Source organism: Erinaceus europaeus, chromosome 4, assembly GCF_950295315.1.
Source record: "Erinaceus europaeus chromosome 4, mEriEur2.1, whole genome shotgun sequence".
Lineage (NCBI taxonomy): Eukaryota > Metazoa > Chordata > Mammalia > Eulipotyphla > Erinaceidae > Erinaceus > Erinaceus europaeus.
Window position 1 is genome coordinate 54857444 of NC_080165.1, and position 17740 is coordinate 54875183.

The 17740-nt window shown below is 46.8% G+C and overlaps 1 protein-coding gene across 2 annotated transcripts; it reads right to left on the minus strand.

Annotated features, from left to right (window-relative positions):
* Positions 1–131: 131 nt before the first annotated feature.
* ABHD16A (abhydrolase domain containing 16A, phospholipase) lies at positions 132–17688 on the minus strand. Of its 2 annotated transcripts, XM_007537156.2 has the most exons (20): positions 17484–17688; positions 16407–16463; positions 15599–15665; positions 15275–15361; positions 9688–9773; positions 7720–7793; positions 7412–7534; positions 5035–5149; positions 4823–4924; positions 3825–3888; positions 3373–3422; positions 2903–3026; positions 2350–2454; positions 1801–1864; positions 1376–1432; positions 1170–1232; positions 968–1044; positions 781–879; positions 633–679; positions 132–451 (listed from the first exon to the last, which is right to left on the minus strand). In XM_007537156.2, the coding sequence occupies exons 1-20, from the start codon at positions 17613–17615 to the stop codon at positions 368–370; spliced, it is 1677 nt and encodes a 558-aa protein (XP_007537218.1). In that variant the 5' UTR covers positions 17616–17688; the 3' UTR covers positions 132–367. The 2 variants fall into 2 exon arrangements, with proteins under 2 accessions (XP_007537218.1, XP_060045449.1); XM_060189466.1 differs by lacking the exon at positions 4823–4924 and having other exon boundaries at positions 17484–17682.
* Positions 17689–17740: the final 52 nt, after the last annotated feature.

Below are 17740 nucleotides of genomic sequence, written 5' to 3' on the forward strand. Positions count from 1 at the left end.
TTGACAGCAGAGATGGGAGGGGTTAAGTTGGCTATCTAGAGATGGAGTTTCCCAACACTCAATTACTGGGAATTCTAGCTTCCCCCACTGTCAGCCTCTGGCTCCCTGGATGTCATACAATTAGCCAGCCATTAGAAAAAATACCTTTTTATTAATTATTAGGAATTATCCATCCACTTAATGCAGTGTATATATCAGGGAAGGTTAGGTACTGTTGGATGGATGAAGGAAACGTGCAAGAAGAGCAAAAAATAGGGGTGGTCCCCCACTTTCCACAAACTATAAACAGCAACATGAACACAGAGAATCACAAATAAGAGGGTCCTTCCTTCCATCTGAATCTTCCAGAAAACATCCTCAATGGTCCTTAAAGGTGCCAGGGCATCTGAAAGTTCTGGGTTGGGAGAGGGGTGCAGTGTGTGGCTTCAAAATTGTGCAGGTGTTTCTGAGCCTGTGGAAAGAGGGTGAGATGGTGAGGTGCATGGAACTGCAGCGACCAGATCCTATCCCACCCTGCACTCTAGATAAGCTGCTAATTCCAATGCTTACCAGTTATTCCCCTGCTCACAAGATCCACATGTGCCCCCTTGCCATTCAGGCACCCACTGCTTGCATCCCATCCTTTAACTCACCAGAAACAAAGCCAGCTGTCGCCTTCCATCTGCACTCATGTCTTCCCCTGTAGAGAGGGGACACTCATAACGCTGGCCAGACACCTGTGCATTCATCCCCTTCATGAGTTCATCCCGTTGCCCTTGTCCTGCCCTACACTCTCCTTACCCACACTCCAGGGGAAGTCAGGACCATGTTCCGCCTGGTAGGAGCGAAGAACTGACAGACACCAGTCCTCCTCCACCTCAAACCGGCTGTAAATTGAGGCTAATGAGGAAGAAAAATAAGTGCTATCAGCAATCTGCTGGGCTTGTCACACCATATCCCCAAAGGCCTCCTGGAATTCCCTTTTCACCTTCTTCCAGCTGTGAGGAGGCCTCTAGCCACTGCTTCACCACTTGAAGGCCCTCCTCTGCCATTACTCGGGGATACCTACAGAGGGCACCGGGGACTGGAGATCAGGACCCAGTTGTCTGTTGGCACCCAGTCTGAACGAACCCCTTCCCCTCCCTCAGTGCTGTGTACACACACGCACACGCACACGTGCATGCTCTCACCGATGCTGCAGGAGCTTCAGCAGCAGATCATTGCCTCGGTTAGACATGACGTCCTCAGGAACCCTGGTAACAGAATGTAATGAGGAGGAGAGGCCAAGGGGACTGGAGGGTGCATCTGGATAATGGGGTTTCTGGTGGACAGAGGTGAGAGGGCAACTTCCTAGCTGTCCCTAGGATCCAGGAAAGTGAAATTCCCTGGCACTCACGTGGTGGTGATGATCTCATCCTTGGTTCTCCGGATCAGCAGCACAGGGCCCTGGTACCTTTAGAGGACAGTGTGGTAGGAAGGGGGAGCTCAGAAGACAGGTGACAACTGGGCACCTCAGCCCCCAGGCTGTGTTCTCATCCCTGCCATAGTAGGGTCAGGAGCCAGTCTTTACCCAGGGATGAGAGTCAGAAAATTTCAGAATCTCATTGCTCAAAGTTACTGTAAAATCCCTGCTAGGCCAGACATTAACCCATTGGCAGTTAGATCATAAGAAGATCCAGGGCTTCAGGGAATTTGGAGAGTTGGACAGTTGGGTCAGGGTCATGTGGGGCCAGGAGGGAGAAGCAGTGGCCACTTATCAACTTGTACTTCAATATTAAGTTCAGGGAAGGGTGTGAAATGCTGTGCACTGGCTGCCGTTACCTGCAAAGCTGCTCTGCATTGTTCAGATTGAGGTGCTGCCTCACAGTCCTGGTCACCAGGCCCCCTAAGAATGGGATGAAAGTGAAGGAACAGCAGAGACAAATCCCTTGCCCAAGACAAAATATCTCCACTATTCTTGGGAAAGATGAAATTGAGCTCAGTCCAGGAGGTAGTGCAGTGGACTCTCAAGCATGAGGTCCTAAGTTCAAACCCCAGAACAGTCTGGACCACTGTCCTCACTGCCAAATACATACATACATAAATAAATCTTGAAACCAAAACAGTCTCCACCTGCAGGGCAGCAACTTCACAAGCACTGCTGCCGATGTCTCTCTCTCCTTCCATATCTCCCTCTGACCTCTCAACTTCTCTGTCTCTATCCTAAATAAATAAATAAAAAGAGGACATCAGACATCATGGCAATCCTACTTCTTAAAAAAAGGGTGATCTACTCCCCAGCCACAGAAAAGGAAATCATCTCCAATTAGAACAGCTCTCAGTTCCAGCCCTTCCCTTCCCTGGAAGGACAGGTGTGGGAGCTATACTCACTCCAGCTGTCTGGCATGACCTTCAAGGCCAAGGGTACCAGGTCATCAAAGGAGGCATCCAGGATCACGGCACTAATGTCTGGGTAGGACATGGCTGCCCATGTGGCTGGTATCAGGACAAAGAAGAGTGAGGACAAAGGGGTTCCTGCCCACAACTCACCCTCATCCCAGAGGCCCTAAAGGCTGACCCTCCCCCACTAGGTTAGCCCAAGTCTGTCCCAAGTCCACACACACACTTGGCCAGAACATTATCAGGAGAGGATGAAAGGGAACATCACTGTATATACAAGACAATATGCAGAGGAATCATTCATTTCCTTGATCTCTCCACCCCATAATCCTGGCCTACTACTTTTAATAATGAGGCATCATGGTAAAGGGATATGTAAAGTATACACAAATATAGTATTTTCTTCCAGACCCACTCAGAGTTACATTTTCTCCTTTTTTAAGCCTCCACCTCCTCCTGAGTCATCAGTGTATCTCCCCAGCCCTCCTAGGGGGAGGAAATAGCAAAAATGGTCTATGGTAGGAAATAAGAGGGAGGGAGATACCAGTGAAGCCACCAATGGACCAGGCATAGATGATGATGTCCTGGGGCTGGAAGCCCAGGCGATGGATGGCAAACTGGACCACCACGTCCATGGCATTGGCCTCATTCTGTGGAAATGGTACCCCCTGTAAGAGGGAAGGCAAAGCAAAGAATGGGTCAGCACCAAGGCCTGCTCCTTTCCATAGCCTCCTAGCGTGGACCCTTTTTGCAACTAACTACCCTGCACCGAACAGAGAAGGTGTAGAAGGCAGTGGGTAGGGTGTTCTTTCCAGAATCCAGCCCATTTACAATCAGATCCACCTCATTCCCTCCTGCTAACCCCCCACTGACAGGGGGTATAACTCCCTGTCCTGGGCAGCCATATTACAGGTGAGTGGGAGCCCCCAAAGAAATATATACCCCTTTCCCTAACTCCATGATTGATGAGGGCTCCAGATGATTTAGGAAATGGGACTCTAGAGAGGGTCTCACCGTGCTTCCAGCAAAGCCTGGATGATTCCAGCCCAGAACTGAATATCCAGCTGTAACAAAGGGTAAGAAGGGTTGGGATCTCATGGCCCCTGACCCCTCAACCCAGCCCTAGAAGAAGGAACAGTAGGATGCTGGAGCTTTAAACATCCCCTCAAGACAGAAGCAAATAACACTAAACCTTCCTACAATGGGGAGATGACTCTACAGGTTCTGAGGCATCAGAAGGGAGAGAGATGTAATATGAGGGTGCGGTGGGAGAGAACAGAGTGAAGAGCAAAATAAAGTTGGGGACACAGTCCAGAGGAAGGATTAGGGTTAGCAAAGAAAACAGGGAGTAGATTTCTCCCTAAAAGGTAAAGGTCTCAAGCCTAACCTAGTAAAACCAGTAAGGCCCAAGGAGGTGGGACACCCCATTCTGTGGAGCATTGATAAAGACTGAGTGACAGGCCTACCTTCCAGAGGTGTGGAGACACAGCCCACTTCATAAAAGCCAGCATTCCCCTCACAGCAGATCACCTAGAAGAGGAGGCAGCAAGGAACTAAAGTGGGACTGAAAATCCTCCATATGATAGGGAGGGCAGTCTGTGGGAACTTTGCAGGGAAGAGGAAAGGGCTTCCAAGAATAGAAACTTCTCATTTCACATGGTCCATGAGAAGCCAGTATCAGCAAACTGGGCTCTCAGAGGAAGAGAAATGATCTAAGTCACTCAACTACCCAGCGCAATGCCCATTTTTCTCCTTAAAAAAACACCAGGAGGGAAGAGTTGAGAAAATATCTCAGTAGTATAGCATAGGACTTGCATGGTTGAGGTCCTAGGTTGAATTGCCAGTACTGAATATGTCAGAGCTGAGCTGTGCTCTGGTCTCCCCATCACCCTGACCATTTAAAAATTTTTTAAAAAATATTTATTTATTCCCTTTTGCTGCCCTTTTTTTTTATTGTTGCAGTTATTATTGCTGTTGTTATTGATGTCATCGTTGTTAGACAAGACAGAAAGAAATGGAGAGAGGAGGGGAAGACAGAGAGGGGGAGAGAAAGATAGACACCTGCAGACCTGCTTCACTGCCTGTGAAGCGACTCCCCTGCAGGTGGGGAGCTGGGGGCTCAAATCAGGATCCTTATGCCAGTCCTTGTGCTTCGCACCACATGTGCTTAACCGAATGTGCTACCGCCTGACTCACAGCATTAGACTCTTAAGCATGAGGTACTACATTCAGTCCCTGGCATTACATGTGTCAAAGTGATAGTCTGGTTTTGTTTTGCTTCTTCTCCCTCTCTTCCTCATAAACATATAAATTTTAAGAGGAAGTAAGGAGGGTGGTAGAGACACTATGGAACTGAGTTTATCTCCAATTGTGTGTGCTTCCCTAGAGTTGCTATAAACTGAGATCCCCATAACGCTCATTTCCCTCTCTACACTCTACCTTTAGGTTCCCAGCTCCCTCTCACCAGCTTCTGTCCCTGAGGCTCAGCTGTCCCCCGACGATCTACAAACATGGTGTCAATCTCGTTGCCATCACAGGCCAGCAGCTTGGCCCGGCGCCCATTACACTGAGTGCAAGAGAGAACAGTCCAGTTGTGAGTGGCAGGAGATCATATCCCAGGGGGTTGTGCTAGAGGGGGGGAGGCTCTCAGAGGGGAGAGAGCAAGGGGAGCCTTACCTCTTCTACCAGCCGGGCCTGGCCTTGCAAAAGAACAGGCATGAGGGCCTTCTGGAGTAGATACACAGAGCCTGGATACAGCATCCGGCGCCCCAGGGTGTGTGCCACCAGGAAGCTATGGGGAACATGGGAAAGTGTACAGTCCTGTCCATTACCCACCATAAGACCTCAAAGTTAGTCTGTTATCTGACCAATTAGCAAAGTAGCAACAAAGCTCCAATCCACCTGTTTCTTGTTATCTGACAACCTGCTCATAATTCTAGCCCTCTCTCAAGGCAAAGAGAGTTCCCATTGTCTTCTCTACTGTAAGAAAGCAATACTGAGGGAGTTGGGCCATAGCGCAGCAGGTTAAGCACAGGTGGCGCAAAGCAGAAGGACCGGCGTAAGGATCCTGGTTTGAGCCCCCGGCTTCCCACCTACAGGGTAGTCACTTCACAAGCGGTGAAGCAAGTCTGCCGATGTCTGTCTTTCTCTTCCCCTCTGTCTTCCTCTCCTCTCTCCATTTCTCTCTGTCCTATCCCACAATAACAACATCAATAACAACTACAACAGTAAAACAACAAGGGGACACTCAGTGGGGAGATTAAAAAAAAAAACAAAGGCAACAAAAGGGAATAAATATTTTTAAAAAATATATATATAAAAAAGAAAGCACTACTGAGGGGCTGGGTGGTGGCGCACCTGGTTGAGTGCACGTATTATAATGCACAGGGACTTGGATTCCAGTCCCCAGTCCCCACTTGCAGCTTTGTGAGTGGTAAAGCAGTGCTGCAGGTGTCTCTCTTTATCATCCACTTCCCTCTTGATTTCTGGCTGTCTCTATCTAATAAATAAAGATTAAAAAAATAAAAAAAATAGAAATCTTAAAAAAAAAAAAGAAAGCAATACTGCTGATACTTCTGATGTCACCAATACTCACAATTGCCACTTAATATGTTCTCAGCTCCCAACAAGGTGAAAATCCTTCACAATTTACTTAATCTTACCATCCCTATAAGGCCAGTTATTTACAGGTGCAGAAACTATGGCTCTCTCAGGGGACCTAGATGTCACCAGACTCTACTCCAACTAAGGATGTGCCTCCTTGTACCCAAACTTTATGCTTTCCCCAAAACCTTACTAGAGGAATTTTTGTGTCAGACCGAATGTGCTAACATCCCAGCTCTTCATTCACCACCTGCGAGACTTTGGATCTCTCTGAGTCTTTTCTTCACACATACATATGGGTGAGAACAACTTTGCAACAAATATGCTGGAGTGATGCTCTGCTTCTCTCTATCTTGCTAATGAGCATATGGTCAAGGAAATGGCTCAGCTGGTGAAGTATGCGACTTGCATGCCTGAGACTTTTAGTAGCACATAGACCAGTGTGGCACTCTTTTTTCTTTTCTCTATCTAATATAAAACTCTATCTCACATAAAATAAATAAAATAAATTTTTTAAAGTGCTACTAGGGTTATCACTGGGGCTCAGTGCCTGCCTGAGAATCCACTGCTACAGGTGTCCATTTTTTCTTTTTTCCTTTACTTGATAAGAGAGAGAAATTGAAAGAGGTAGGGGAGATAGAGAGGAAGAGAGACACCAGTAACACATGCTTCAGCACTCATGAAGTTTCTCTCTTACAGGTGGGGACCACGATCTTGGACCCAGTCATTGCACATGGTAACATGTGTGCTCAATCCAGTGAACTATTGCCCAGTTCCAAAAAAATAAATCATAAAGCAAAAACAGGGTGAAGGAGATAGCATAAAAAAAATAAATGAGGGGGTTGGGTGGTGGTGCAGCAGGTTAAGCACACTTAGCACGAAGCACAAGGACTGGCGTAAGGATCCTGGTTTGAGCCCCTGGCTCCCCACCTGCAGGGGTTTTGTTTCACAGGTGGTGAGGCAGGTCTGCAGGTGTCTTTCTCTCCCCCTCTCTGTCTTTCCCTCCTCTCTCAATTTCTCTCTGTCCTATCCAAAAACAATGACAGCAATAACAACAATAATAATAACAACAAGGGCAACAAAAGGGAAAAAAATAGCCTCCAGGAACAGTACAGTCACCGAGTCCCAGTGATAACCCTGGAGGCAAAAAAAAAAAAAATTGCTTACTTGGATAGTGTGCTACTTTGCCATGTGCACAACCCAAATTTGAGCCCAGCCCCTACCACATTAGAGGAAGCATCAGTGTTGGTGGTGTGTGTGTGTATGTGTGTATGTGTGTGTGTGTCTCACCGCCTCCTTCTCCAACTAAAAATAAATAAATAAATGAATAAATAAATATCTTTGGAAGAGCAAAAAAAGACAATAATCTTACCATGGAGTCTCATGTCCCAGAACCCTCACCCCACGTGCCCACTAATCCAAATGCCCTTTCTTCTCTGTGGCTTCGCACCTGGTGATCTGACAAGGCAGTTTCTTGACCTGGTTGAGGAAGGTATCGGCTGTTCCCCGGTGCAGGGGCTCTGGGCGAAGCAGGGCCACACCCCGGCGGGAAGGGCCCCCTCGGGACTCCTTCCTGGAGAATGGAAAGATGCAGGGGAGGATGGGGTCAGGAACAGCAAGCTGCATGTCTGAAGTCCGGAGGATGGTGGGGGTCTAGGAATGAGGAGATGATGCTGGAAGCCAGGCACTAGGGTCAAGAGGAGGACAGAGGTGGGGCAGGGAAGAGTAGGTACAGAGTTGGGAAGAGCAAGGGCTCACCGGCTACTGGGTTCTTCCCAGTGGAAGTCAACTGGCCAGCTCCTGAAGTCAAAATTGTAGTTGGAAAGCTGTTTCTGTGGCCCATAGGGAGACAAAGAGGAAGGGATGACAAGGGAATGAAGAAATGGGGGAAGCCCACCCGTCTAATCTCAACAGCCTCATAATCCAGAGGCCTGGCTCCCCACACAGCACAGATACAAACTGAGATTAATTATCGCCCAGTTCTTTCAGATGGAAAGCTCTAACAAGCAAGAGAAATATTCTATCAGGTATCTGGACTGGTCTGTCTGCTCTCTTCCAGAAAAGGCACTTAACACTCTTTGCTTTTCCCGGGAGGGGTGGCTGGAGATGCTGGTACTTGGGTGTGTATGTGTGCGTGTGTGTGCACGTGCGTGTGTGCGTGTTGGTGGCTGGACCTGTTGGCTTCTTCTCCTTCCCCACTTGAATCCCTTACACAATGTCCCAGAGATTCGTGCATCTCCCAGCAGATCCAGGTTGTCCTAAAGTTGCATGAGAAGGAAGCCATGTCCTCAGTAGTCACCTGAATGAGGCCCTCTCTGATTTCATCTTTGCAGCTACCTCCTTCCTCTCAACTCCTACAGCTATGGGTGGGCACTGGCACCCAGACCATCTGTACTTTTCTGGTCACCCCACTGCGTCAGTCTACGGGCTATTTGAGGCCAGTGGGAACTGGGTCTTATATTCGGCTGTTTTCCTTCCTCCACCCCCAGAACTTCCGGCACTCTATTCTGAGAGTTGCTTTTAATTTTCAGTCAGAGAAAGTTTTTTGACATTTTCAAAAATAACTTGACTAAGACAGAGCAACAGAAAAAACTGTACCAAAATGCAATGGGCAAACAAAATGAAGGAGAGCAAATTTCAGGTTTTGTTCAGACCTTGAAACCACACTCAGCTACTTCTTTGCTCTGAGATTCTTCTGGGCCACTTAACCTCTTTCTGCCTCTCTCCTCAGATGTATAAACAAGGGTTATAATGCTACCGTACTCGGTTGTTGTGAGGATCAGAAAGGGTAGATGCAAAGTGCCTCAGAAAGTGGCGTGGTGGAGCATCATTATGTGGTTGTGTAAATGCCAGAAATGTGATGATAGCAGTCATGGCTGTTTGATCCCTGAAACCCCTTTGCTACAGGCAAGAACTTTATAGGCCCCCAAAGCCTGTTCTTAAAAGATAATCACACTCCAGTTGGGCTGGCACAACTCCAAGAACACTGTGCTCTAGCTTCTTTCCTTCCCGGCACCCAATTTGCTTCCAGGCATGAGGGTGGACATACCTGTCCATTTTGCCCCATCCCCGAACAAAACTAGCATGCTGTTCAACTCACACAGCAAGATAAACATTTATAGAACTGAGCCACTATGATACGAGAGGAAAAACCTCTTCCAAAAAACATTAAGGAATGTCTCTGAGTTACCTATAGATAACTCTTACAGATGTACAGTGTAGGGGTTGAAGATTGCCGGCAGAATGTTCCATCACCAGTGGTGGTGATGGTGGTGTCTAGGAGATAGCTCACCTGGGAGAGCATGTGCTTTACTATGTGTGAGGTGCTGGGTTCAAGTCCCAGCACCATATGTGAACACAACACTGGGGCAAGTTCCAGTATAGCTGTGCTACGGTATCTCTTCTGCCCTCCCTCTTTCCCTCTCTCTGTGAAATAAAAAGAATAGGAAAGTGGGTTGGTAAGTGGTGGAGTCTCACATGTGTGAAACCCCAGCCCAACACACACACACACACACACACACACACACACACACACACACTAAGAAGAAGAACTCCTCAGGTCAACTGTTCATTTGTGGAGGGCAGAAGAGATACAACGATGTAGAAGCAAATGCCAGTATGGTGGGTGGCAAAACACACCTCCTAACCTCCCCTGGGCCACACTGGTGCCTACTGCTCTGGGGAAGCAGCTGAGGACATGCTGCCAGGGCACCTGGCATCTCTCACCCTATTTTCTGCTGACTGGTTCCTATGTGTTGCTTCCAAGATAGTGATGAATTGTCGATACTGAGGGTTGGTCCAGCGGCCAATGCCTGGTAGAGAGAAGATAAAAAAATAGTATTAAGGAAACTGGGCAACAAGATGAATAAGTTTCAGGAAGATAACTGGAAATAGGCAGGAAGGCCCTGGATGAAAGGAGGGGGAAAGAACGCAGCACACAGCACAGCGTCTGAGGAGGCATTGGTTTAAGTGGTCCCCTTTCTTCATTCCTAAAACTGGCTGCAGCATGTATCCCATCATGACATGCTTTACTTTGCTCCCTTATAGGCTAGAGATATCCCCCCCTTCAGAACATTTACTCCTCCTGGTCTCAAAACACTGTATTGGGCCAGCAAGATAGTTTTGCCTTGCACATGACCCAGACTGGGTCGTCCCCCCGCCCCCCCCCCCCCCCGCCCCCGCCCCCGCCCCCACCTCCCCAATGGAAGGAGCTTCAGTACTACATTTCACATTTCCCCTTCCTATCTGGGAAAAAAAAAAAAAAGGTGGCTCAAGAGTGACGAAGCCCCAGGGGATGACTACAATAAAATAAAACACCAAACAAACAAAAAACTTTGACATAACCTAATTATGCAACCTTGCTAACACTGGGTTTTTCTTTTTCTTTACTGCCTTCTTCTCTGATGCTTGCTTCTACCTATTTTTCAGCTTGGCTTCAGATTTTGCTCTCGCCCCATAATGATGTTCTCACTGAATCCAAGTTCCCTTCCTCCATCCTCACCCTCTTCAACAGTGCCTCTTAGCACTCTTCCTGTCATGCAGATAGATGCCTTTCTCTTCTGCTTCTTGGGTCTGTTCTTGCCTCCTGTGCCTGTCCTAGACTGCTCCTTCCCTGCTTCCATTCCACTTCCCTCTGAAATGAGAGCACTCTCAACACTGAGTTCTTTTTTTTTTAATTTTTATATTTATTTATTTATCCCTTTTGTTGCCTTTGTTGTTTTATTATTGTTGTTATTGATGTCCTCACTGTTGGCTAGAACAGAGAGAAATGAAGTGAGGAGGGGAAGACAGAGAGGGAGAGAGAAAGACAGACATCTGCAGACCTGCTTCACCGCTTGTGAAGTGACTCCCCTGCAGGTGGGGAGCTGGGGACTCGACCCGGGATCCTTTTGCCGGTCCTTGAGCTTTGCACCAAACCCGCCGTGCTACCGCCCGACTCCCTGCACTGAGTTCTTTTCTTGACTCTCTGCTCCACAGTGCTTACATCCTCTGAGGACTCCCTAAACCTTTCTTATCTCTCTCTTTCTTTAATTATCTTTATTTATTTATTGGATAGAGACAGCTAGAATCAAGAGGGAAGGGGGTGATAGAGAGGGAGAGAGACAAAGAGACACCTGCAATACTACTTCACCACTTGCATAGGTCCTTGTGCACTGTAACATGTTCACTCAACCAGGTGGGCCACAACCTGGCCGCCCACCCTTTCTTCTCTTTTCACAGACTGAAAGATGTCCTATGCCAGATACTATTCTGACCTAAAAAGCTCCAACCCCTAGGGAGTTGACAATTTGGTTAAGGGTAGGGACTGGAGAAAAACAATAAATAAGTAAATAAGAAAACTGCAAAGAGATTAAGTGCCCTAAAGAAAATAATATCATGGGCGGAGGGTAGATAGCATAATGGTTATGCAAACAGACTCTCATGCCTGAGGTTCCAAAGTCCCAGGTTCAATCCCCCACACCACCATAAGCCACAGCTGAACAGTGCTTGGTTAAGAAAAAAAAAAAAAGAGAGAGAGAGAGAAAGAATCAACAGGTGGGAAATACCTCAATGGGTAGAACATAGGACTTGTATGACTGAAGCTCCCTTTTGGATCCCCAGCAGACCAGTATTGCATGTATCAGAGTGGTGCTCTGCTATCTCTCTTTCTCTTCCTCTCTCATGTGAAACTCTATCTTATATGAAAGAACTAAAACATAATTTTTTTTTTAAATGCATCATCACCAAGGGTAGAGGCCCTAAGTAATACAGAACAAGTTGCAGAACGATTTGGCGAAGTGATGCCATTTGTGCCAAAAATACAAAATATAGAAAATAATACTAGACATGAAGAGATAGCTTAAGGGTTATGCAAAGACTTTCATGCCTGAGGCTCTAACATCCCAGGTTCAATCCCAAATGATAAATCAGAGCTAGGCAGTGCTCTGGTGAAGAAGAAAGAAGAACAAGGAAGAGGAGGAAGAGGAAGAAGGAGAAGAGGAAAGAAGAAGGAGGAGAAAGAGAAGGAAAAGGAGAATAAAAGGAGAAGAAAGGAAATACTACATTTTGTTTATACCCTATTTCATAGGACATACATACATATCTATATGTCTATATGTATGTATATTTGTATTTTGAAACCCAGAAGTATGTGAGTACTTAATAATTTATAGCAGCTTAGATTTGATGAGATGTCTATTTTGTAAAAGTATAAACATGTAGACAGCTATGGAGGTGGCAAGTGGCAGAGGACATGACTTCATGCATAAGATGAGCCAGTAAACACGCACACACACGCACACACGCACACACACGCACACACACACACACACACACACACACACACCCCAGATGCAATGATTAATTCTAGGAAAAAAGGAACAAAGAACTGGGGATGATTCCAGCGGGAATGCTAACTCAGAATGCTTTAGTATTTTACCGACAAAAAGTATTAGAGGCATCACAAAACACAAGCGTTTAAGCTTTTTAGTCTGTGGCACCAAGGGCCGCATGATGTGTGATTTTAGCACTCCTTTTTTTACTTGAGGGAGGAAGATACAGCACCAGAGCTTCCCTAGTGCCTGATGCTCCCCTGGGGTGCCAGGGCTTGAACCTGAGCCGTAGGCATAGCATAGCACATGTCCTACCCAGTGAGCTATCCTCAGCTCCTTCCCTTCCTTCCTTCCCTTCCCTCCCTTTTCCTTTTCCCTTTTCCCTTTCCCCTTTCCTTCCCTTCCCTTCCCTTCCCTTCCCTTCCCTTCCCTTCCCTTCCCTTCCCTTCCCTTCCCTTCCCTTCCCTTCCCTCTCCTTTCCTTTCCTTTGGATAGGACAAAGAGAAAAGGAAAGGGAGTACAAGAGAGGGAGAGACAGAGGGACACCTGCAGTACTGTATCACTTGCTCATGAGACTCCCCCCCTGCAGGTGGGGACTGGGGCCTTGAACCTAGTCCTTACACATGGTAGCAAGTGTGTTCAACTAGGTGCACCACAGCCTAGCCCCTCAGCTCCCTTTCTTATTTTGTTCTCTTTTTAAAAAATTTTTTTAATTAACTATTTATTTGATATTGAGAGGAAGGGGGAGATAGAGAGAGGGAGAGACAAAGAAGACACCTACGGCACTGCTTCATCACCTGTGAAGTTTTTACCACTACAGATGGGGATGGGGGCTTGAACCCCGATCCTTCAGCATTGTAATACATGCGCTCAACCAGATGCGCCACCACCCAGCCCCTCTTGGCTTTTCTGTATTGTTTCCCAAACTAAAAAGTAAGACAAAACGATGAAGTAGGAGCTACTCTTAAGTGGAATGAGCTGGGAGGGCCTCTCTGAGGGAACCCAATCCATGGAAAGCAGAAAGCAGACCACCACAGGTAAAAGATCCTCAGCCTGGACTGGACCCAACTGCAGCCATCTCCGGACTCTACCACCCTTTTCCTGAAGCAGACCCCTCAACTGTTTTTTATTTTGCACACCTGCTATGCTTTTGTTTTCTATTTCTTCTTTTTTAATGTTTTATTTTTATGAGAGGAAGAGAAGGAGAGACAGATAGACACAGAGAGAATGATCAGAGCACTGCTCAGCTCTGGCTTATGGTGGTGCTGGGGATTAAACCTGGGAGATCAGAGCTTCAGGCATGAAAATCTTTTGCATAGCCATTATGCTGTCTCCCCAGCCTTGTTCGTATTTCTTCACTAAAGATGTGCATATTTATGTGGTCTGGGAGGTGGCACAGTGAATAAAGCACTAGACTCTCAAGCATGAGGCCCTGAGTTCAATCCCTGGCAACACATGTACCAGGGTGATGTCTGGTCCTCTCTCTCCTAGCTTTCTCATTAATAAACAAATAAAATCTTCTTTTAAAAAGGCTTTAAAAAAAGATGTGCTTATTTATTTATTGAGAGAGAGAGAGAAAGAGAGAGAGAGAGGGGCAGAGCATCACTATGGTAGATGCGGTGACTGAATTAGGGACCTTACAACTGCAACTTTTGCTCTTTAGCACTGAGTCACCTCCCTAATGGCTTTTTTTTTCTTTTCTTTTCATTGTTAGATATAATATATGCATATAAAGTATACATTTAGGGTTTTTATTGTTGTAGTCATTATTGTTGTTGTTATTGATGTCGTTGTTGTTACATAGGACAGAGAGAAATGGAGAGAGGAGGGGAAGACAGAGAGGGGGAGAGAAAGACAGACACCTGCAGACCTGCTTCACCACCTGTGAAGTGACTCCCCCGCAGGTGGGGAGCTGGGGGCTCGAACCGGGATTCTTATGCCGGTCCTTACACTTTGCACCACATGTGCTTAACCTGCTGCGCTACCGCCTGGCTCCCGTATACATTTAGTTTTAAAAATACAAAGTAAGGTCGGGGAGCCAGCTGAGTGGTAGAGTACAGGATTTGCAAATCTAAGGGCTCAGGTTCAGTCCCTGGCGCTGCATGAAGCCAGACTGAGCAATGCTCGGGTCTTTCTCCCTCACACTCCTCTCTCTCCTAAAAATAAAAACACAAAGCAAATATCTATGTGATCACCCACACCAAGTGCTCAGTCACAAGGAATCTCTTCCTCATCCTAGTCTCTCCCATTCCCAGGATATCATCCATCTTTAAATATAATCATGCTGGCTTTTTTCTTAGCATCTCCATTTGTATAAGATCCCCTTTTGAACTATAATATAAACATACCACAAAAATATCTGGACAGCTTCTTTTATTCAGCATTGCATTTGTGAGACTCATCTGTGTTGCTGAATGTAGCTCTAGTTGATTTGCATTGCTGTATAGTGTTCTACCAAGTACCTCCTAATGCATTTACCCCTGCTGTCATTTGTGGTACCTAGTTGCCTCCAGTTTAGGCTTATTATGATATATATATATATATATATATATATATATATATATATATATATGTACTTGTTGTAGGATATATCTAGCTATATTTTAGAATAAACTTTCCTGTTAAATATTTAAAAAAAATTATTATCTTTATTTATTGGATAGAGACAGCCAGAAATCAAGAGGGTAGGGGGAGATATAGAGGGAGAGAGACAGAGAGACACCTGCAGCACTGTTTCACCACTCACAAAGCATTCTCCCTGCAGGTGGGGACCGAGGGCTTGAACCCTGGTTCTTGAGTATTGTAACATATGCCACTACCCAGCCCCACCTTTTTTTTTTTTTGTACTTATCATTTGAGCCCTTTACTTAATGAAAAGATCATGCCTCGAGCATTCTCAATTATCCACCCTCAGGGCCCAACAAAAAATTAAATTTAGAGAAGGCACTTGTCACTCACTTATCCGATGATGAACAGATTCAGTAAGGGTCCTCTCCACCTACCTCGGAGGCAGGCCACACCTGCCAGCAGTAGTAGCAATGTTCCAGCATAGTGAGAAAACGGCACCACTTTGGACAAACTCAAGTAACCTGGGAGGGGAGAAGGATTATGTGAGAAGCTTTCACCATTACCCCTCAGCTCCTCTTTCTAGTTTAGTCCCGATCTCTACCCCACATCCTCTCTTTGGAACAGTCATGTCCTCAGAGAAAGAAGATGCCTGATGGAAGACGGAAGCCAAGTCATCCTCCCAAGTCCCTTTTTCTCTACAGGGAGTCAGTAGAGAAAAAGCCCACTTTCTGCCCCATCACTTTTAAAACCACACTGACCTTTCCTGTATAAGTAGAAGAAGGCGAAGGGAGAGGAGTAGTAAGAGATGGACCAGAAGACTGAAGCCTGCAGCAGAGAGACAGAGAAAAGCAATCAATACACACACACACACACACACACACACACACACACACACACCCTCTACCAATTTATCAATTCCAGGTCCAGGCTCTGGGCAAACTGGATAACATGAGGGATATCAAATCAAGTATTTATTCTGTGTATGAACACCACACAAACAGAAGGTGCTCAAATTTGTTAAAAGGTAATGTGTCAGAACCACCAGTGGCTGAGATAACCAGTACAGATTGTATTTTCATCTTCTAATCACCCCCAGGTGTAATGTATCACATTTACAGGCCAGTTTCTCTTTCCACTCAAGTTAATCATGCCTTTCAATCAGCCCTGCTCAGGACAGTCCCTGGCCTGGTCCCCAAGAGATGTACAAACGTCACCATAGGAACCCTGCCAGAGAGCACAGCTGTCTCTGCAGCCAAAGAGGTTAGTTGCCAGGGAGGACAGGTCACTGGGGACTGAGGGACTCAGCATCTGCAGATAGTCCCCAAAGTAAACACGTTTTCTTCAGTTTAGGCTGCCCCTGAGAAAGCAGTGCAAATACCAAGGGGAGAGCCAAGTATGTGTGTTTGAGAGTGTGTCTGTTTCTCTGTGTGTGTTGGGAAATCTGCTGCAGAGCCCAGAGCATCCCCCCACCCCCAGCGGCCCTGTTTTCTCCCAGGCTGTGGAAAGTACAGCAGGGCAGCTGGGTCTGAAAAAATGCAGTAGCCTCAGATGCCAGGGCAGACCTACCAGGGCCAGGATGCTGTCAGCATGTTTCTCCAGTGCACGGGGCTGATAATATGTATCCTGCCAAAATAGATGGCCACAGTTAAAAGACCCTGCCCGTGAACAAGCCCTTCCCTTTCCCTTGCAGAAACCCAAATGCAAGTCCTCTGGTTACAGTTTCCAAAACTCACTCTCTCTCTCTGGGACATCCAAGGAAGCCCTTCTTCCCCACCCCCACTTTGAAGCTGCTTTCATCCCAGAACATTTTATATATATATATATATACCAGAAGCTAGAACTGGAAGCAAAAGTGAAAGCACCACTGCATGACTTTTGCCCCCTTTTCACAGCCTAGTTTCAAATGGGTTGCAGGTATGTGTATATGAGGAGAGAGGTTAGAGAAAATAGGAGAGACAACAACTTTCAGAGGTAAAGCAGGGCATCAGAAATTAAGAGTAGACTGATGGGGAGAATATGGTTGGGGTGTGCAGTTTGCAGGAACTAGTAAACATAATTTAAGACAACTGATAGAAAGGAAGAGAACTTTCGGGATAGAGCCTATAATCACTCAGCATGACTGCAAAGACTTTGGATTCTCCAAGATAGTTTGGGGAGTGGATAGGAGAGCACTGGATACATGATATGGTGAAGAAGTCATTTTGAAATCCAAGGCTAGGAGTGGAGAAAAGAGAAAAAGGAGCCCAAGGAGGTACCAAGAGACACTGAATAGAAAGAAATCGAGAATTGTACGGTAAAATCATCCAGCTCTTGAACCCATGCAAGATCTCTTCCGGAACTTTAAGAGTCAACAGAGAAAGGCAGGAACCACCACTGACTGGGGGGGGGGGGGAGCTGCCGGAAGAAAAAGAGAGGAGCTGTAGTCGGAAGGAACGAGTGGTAGTAGACACTGATTAAAGCAAGAGGCCTGTCAGGCCACAGGAATGACTTTAACCCAGGGAGTGCGAAGCGCACAGACTTGGCGGATAAGTGGCTTGACAAGCAGGCTCCCCCGACTCTCAATAATGGACGCTGCCTGGGGAGCAAAGGCCGAAAGGGGGCTTGGGCCGTACCATGTTTAGACCAGGGGAGAACTCGACTCACCCAGGAGCTGGAAGGGGGGGTAGTGACTGGAGTTGGAGTCTCAGAGACGCCGGACGAGGGCCTTTCAGAGTCCCTCTCTCGGTAGATTTTGTAGAGCCGGGGGCCTAATACGCAGCTCAGGAGCTTCGCCATGGCCCCGGCTCGGGCCGCTGCTCTCTCAGCAGCAGGTCCCCCCCGCAGGCCCCGCCCTTCCCCGGCCTCTTAGGTATTGCGTGCCGATGACGTCAGCGCGTACCGCCCCGCCCCGCCCCGGCCCC

Coding starts and splice junctions, on each gene's coding strand:
- ABHD16A (XM_007537156.2), bottom strand. CDS start 17,615: ATGGCGAAGCTCCTGAGCTGCGTATTAGGCCCCCGGCTCTACAAAATC. Junction 5,150..7,411: donor CTGCCTTGTCAGATCACCAG/GTGCGAAGCCAC, acceptor TGTTCCCCATAG/CTTCCTGGTGGCACACACCC. Junction 3,027..3,372: donor CAGGCTTTGCTGGAAGCACG/GTGAGACCCTCT, acceptor TCCCTCTTACAG/GGGGTACCATTTCCACAGAA.